The sequence below is a fragment of the Triticum urartu genome, chromosome 7, assembly GCF_003073215.2.
Source record: "Triticum urartu cultivar G1812 chromosome 7, Tu2.1, whole genome shotgun sequence".
Classification (NCBI taxonomy): domain Eukaryota; kingdom Viridiplantae; phylum Streptophyta; class Magnoliopsida; order Poales; family Poaceae; genus Triticum; species Triticum urartu.
In genome coordinates this window covers 86,321,716-86,324,399 of record NC_053028.1, presented here as the reverse complement: position 1 = coordinate 86,324,399, position 2,684 = coordinate 86,321,716, and the positions used below count along the sequence as shown (strand labels likewise).

Here is a 2,684-nt window from a genome sequence, read left to right as displayed (position 1 = left end):
TTTACAGTAATGTGGAAAGGAAATAGCTGGACCAACGAACGAAGCCTAAAGAGGGCCCAAGTCCAAAAGTCCAAAAGAGAGCATTGACCCAAGAAAGAGTCCAAAAGGGGTCATTGCAGGAGGCGACGCCGCCGGCTGCCAGGCGCACCGACGCGCACCATGCCTTCCTCCTCCTCCGTCTACCCGGAACACCGCGTCGTCACCGCAGCCGAACTCATCGCCGGCAATGATGCCAAGGAAACGAGGGCCACGGGCGCCGAGGGCTTCGCCTCGCTCCTGCGCACCCAGGAGGAGGTCGACGCGCTCTGCGACAAGTACGGCGTGCCCAAGGAGTTCACCGCGCGCCCCGCCGGCGACCTGCGCGCGAACTCGACGCCGCCGCCGGGGGCCATCTGCGTGTACGCGCGCGCGCTGGAGGCCGGGATGCGCGTCCCGCTGCACGGCTTCTTCCGCGACGTCCTCGCCCACTTCGGCATCGCGCCGGCGCAGCTCACGCCCAACGGGTGGCGCTTCATGGCGAGCTTCCTCGTGCTCTGCGAGTCCGCCGGCGTCCCTCCCTCGGTCGCGGTGTTCCGGCGCTTCTTCCACCTGTCCATCATGGATCAAAAGCACGAGAAAGGGTGGTACTTTTTCCGATCCAGGCGGGACATCACAAGCTTGCCGAACGGGGGTTGCAAAACCACCCCGGGCTGGAGACACGAGTTCTTCTTCCTCTCGTCGCCGGAGCCGTGGCCTTGCGCCGTGGAGTGGGGCGAGCCGTCCAACGGCTCCTCCCTCGACCCGGCGCTCACCGTTGAGGAAAACAAATCGGTGGTGAAGCTGAGCGCTCATGGTGGCGCCGCTGCTGATCTCAGGAACCTGCTCCCTGCTGGGCGCTGCCGTATCTGCGCCGCTGTCGATCTCAGGAACCTGCTCCCTGCTACGTGCCCACGGCGGCGGCGGAGTAACCTTGCTGCCGCATCCCCGCCGCCGCGGCCTTCTTCGTGTTACAAAGGTACCTGAAGAAGTTCTGAACATTGAAATACCTCTGATTCCCCTGTTTCATGGAGCCCTAAAGTTGTTGCTGCGTGCTATCTAGGCATGGATCCCTCCGTCCACGACATGATGAAGACTATGCCGGCGGACAAGGTGGCCGCGCAAGCGTCGGCGTCGGCAAAGAAGAGGACTTGGGAGGAAGCCAGCGGCAGGCACGACGGACACACCACAGACTGGGATGGCGGACGGGAGCTGCTGCAGGAAACCGTCGCGCCGTCGTTGGAGCGCGCGTTCGCGGCGAGCGAGCCTTCCGACGGCGCAGCGATTCGGCGGGTATTGCCACTATGCCAGCAAATGCCATGGGAAATTGTTCCATCTCTAGGTGCTTGTCTTGTCGGGGGTCCGTCCAACCGAGCATATTGTTTGCTTTCAGGCTGCGAACTGCGTGCTCGAACTTGGGGAGAAGCTGGTGGCCAGGGAGCGCGACGCCGCGGCTCTGCGGGAGCAGCTGGAGGAGGCAAAGGCCGAGCTCGCGGCGGCGAAGTGGGCGGCGGACGTGGAGCTTGAGAAGGCACAGTCCGAGCTCGCTGCGGCGGGAGCGGAGCTGGAGAAGACCAAAGCGGAGCTCGCGGCGGTGGAGGCGGAGGTGGTGAAGACGAAGGCCGAGCTCTCCGCGTCTCTTGTGGAGGCTGAGCTCGCCGCGGCAAAGCAAGCGGCGGAGGCGGTGAAGACGAAGGCCGAGCGCGCTGCGGCCTGGGAGGAGGTGGTGAAGACGAAGGACGAGCTCGCCGCGGAGGCAGAGCTGGTGCAGGCCAAGGCCGAGCTCACCGCGGCGAAGCGCGCCGCGGAGACGGAGCTGGTGAAGACTAAGGCCAAGCTTGCCGCGGTGGAGGCGGAGCTGGAGAGCGCCAAGGCGGCAGCGGTGCAGCAGTTCCTGGCCTCCGAGGAGCAGGTGCGCCAGCGCGCGGAGGACGCGCTGGAGGGGTACAAGCGCTGGCGAGGTCATCAAGCTCCGGCTGGCCGTGCTGCCTGAGTACGTTGCCCGCTGATGGTCTTTTTGGAATTTGAAACATTCCTTCTCTAGATGGCTGAAATGAAGATCACGAACAAAACTCTAGCCTGATCCACTCTATGCGCTCTGTTCCCCTATCTGGAGATCGCTTACTTTTGTAGCTGAAGTTCTCTGAGATACTACAACACTCTGCACCCGTTGATAGGTGATTTTCTTGTTCCAAGCTTCAGGTCACAATTGACTAGGGAGGCTCGTTTGTTGGTGCATGTAATGTTCATTATTTGCGATGTTATAAGATCGGAAATGGTAAATCCCGAATGTTCGGAATTTGACCATGACTAATCGAACATTTCATGGCAATTTTAGTGAAAAGAGGATGGCAGGTTTAGTTGACACGCTTGGCAATTTTCTGAAAAAACAATAAATTAAGCATGAATTTATCATGCTTGCCAACTAAATTTACATCCTCTCGCCATTAAAAATTGTCATTGAAAACGTTTGATTTGTCAATGATCAAAATTCCCAAGCATTTGGGCGTTATCGGGGTCCTAAGAGTTTGAGTACCTCACATACACACACGCACACTTACCCCAATAAACACACAAACACACACCCCTATCCTTATGAGCATCTACGGAAGAGACTGGGCCAGCCTTTTGAGACATGAATAGCTCAAATTTGATTCTTAGAAAATCTG

The 2,684-nt window shown here is 59.1% G+C and overlaps 1 protein-coding gene across 1 annotated transcript; it reads left to right on the top strand.

Moving 5' to 3' along the window:
* LOC125521234 lies at positions 1–2,336 on the top strand. The gene is made up of 3 exons (XM_048686297.1): positions 1–994; positions 1,079–1,308; positions 1,409–2,336. Exons 1-3 carry the CDS (start codon positions 160–162, stop codon positions 2,006–2,008), a joined length of 1,665 nt encoding a protein of 554 aa, XP_048542254.1. The 5' UTR covers positions 1–159; the 3' UTR covers positions 2,009–2,336.
* Positions 2,337–2,684: the final 348 nt, after the last annotated feature.

What these genes read in the sequence shown, in the direction of transcription:
- LOC125521234 (XM_048686297.1), top strand. Translation starts at nt 160, where the DNA reads ATGCCTTCCTCCTCCTCCGTCTACCCGGAACACCGCGTCGTCACCGCA. An exon ending in GCCTTCTTCGTGTTACAAAG is followed by an intron (nt 995 to 1,078) that starts GTACCTGAAGAA and finishes CGTGCTATCTAG; the next exon opens with GCATGGATCCCTCCGTCCAC. An exon ending in ACGGCGCAGCGATTCGGCGG is followed by an intron (nt 1,309 to 1,408) that starts GTATTGCCACTA and finishes GTTTGCTTTCAG; the next exon opens with GCTGCGAACTGCGTGCTCGA.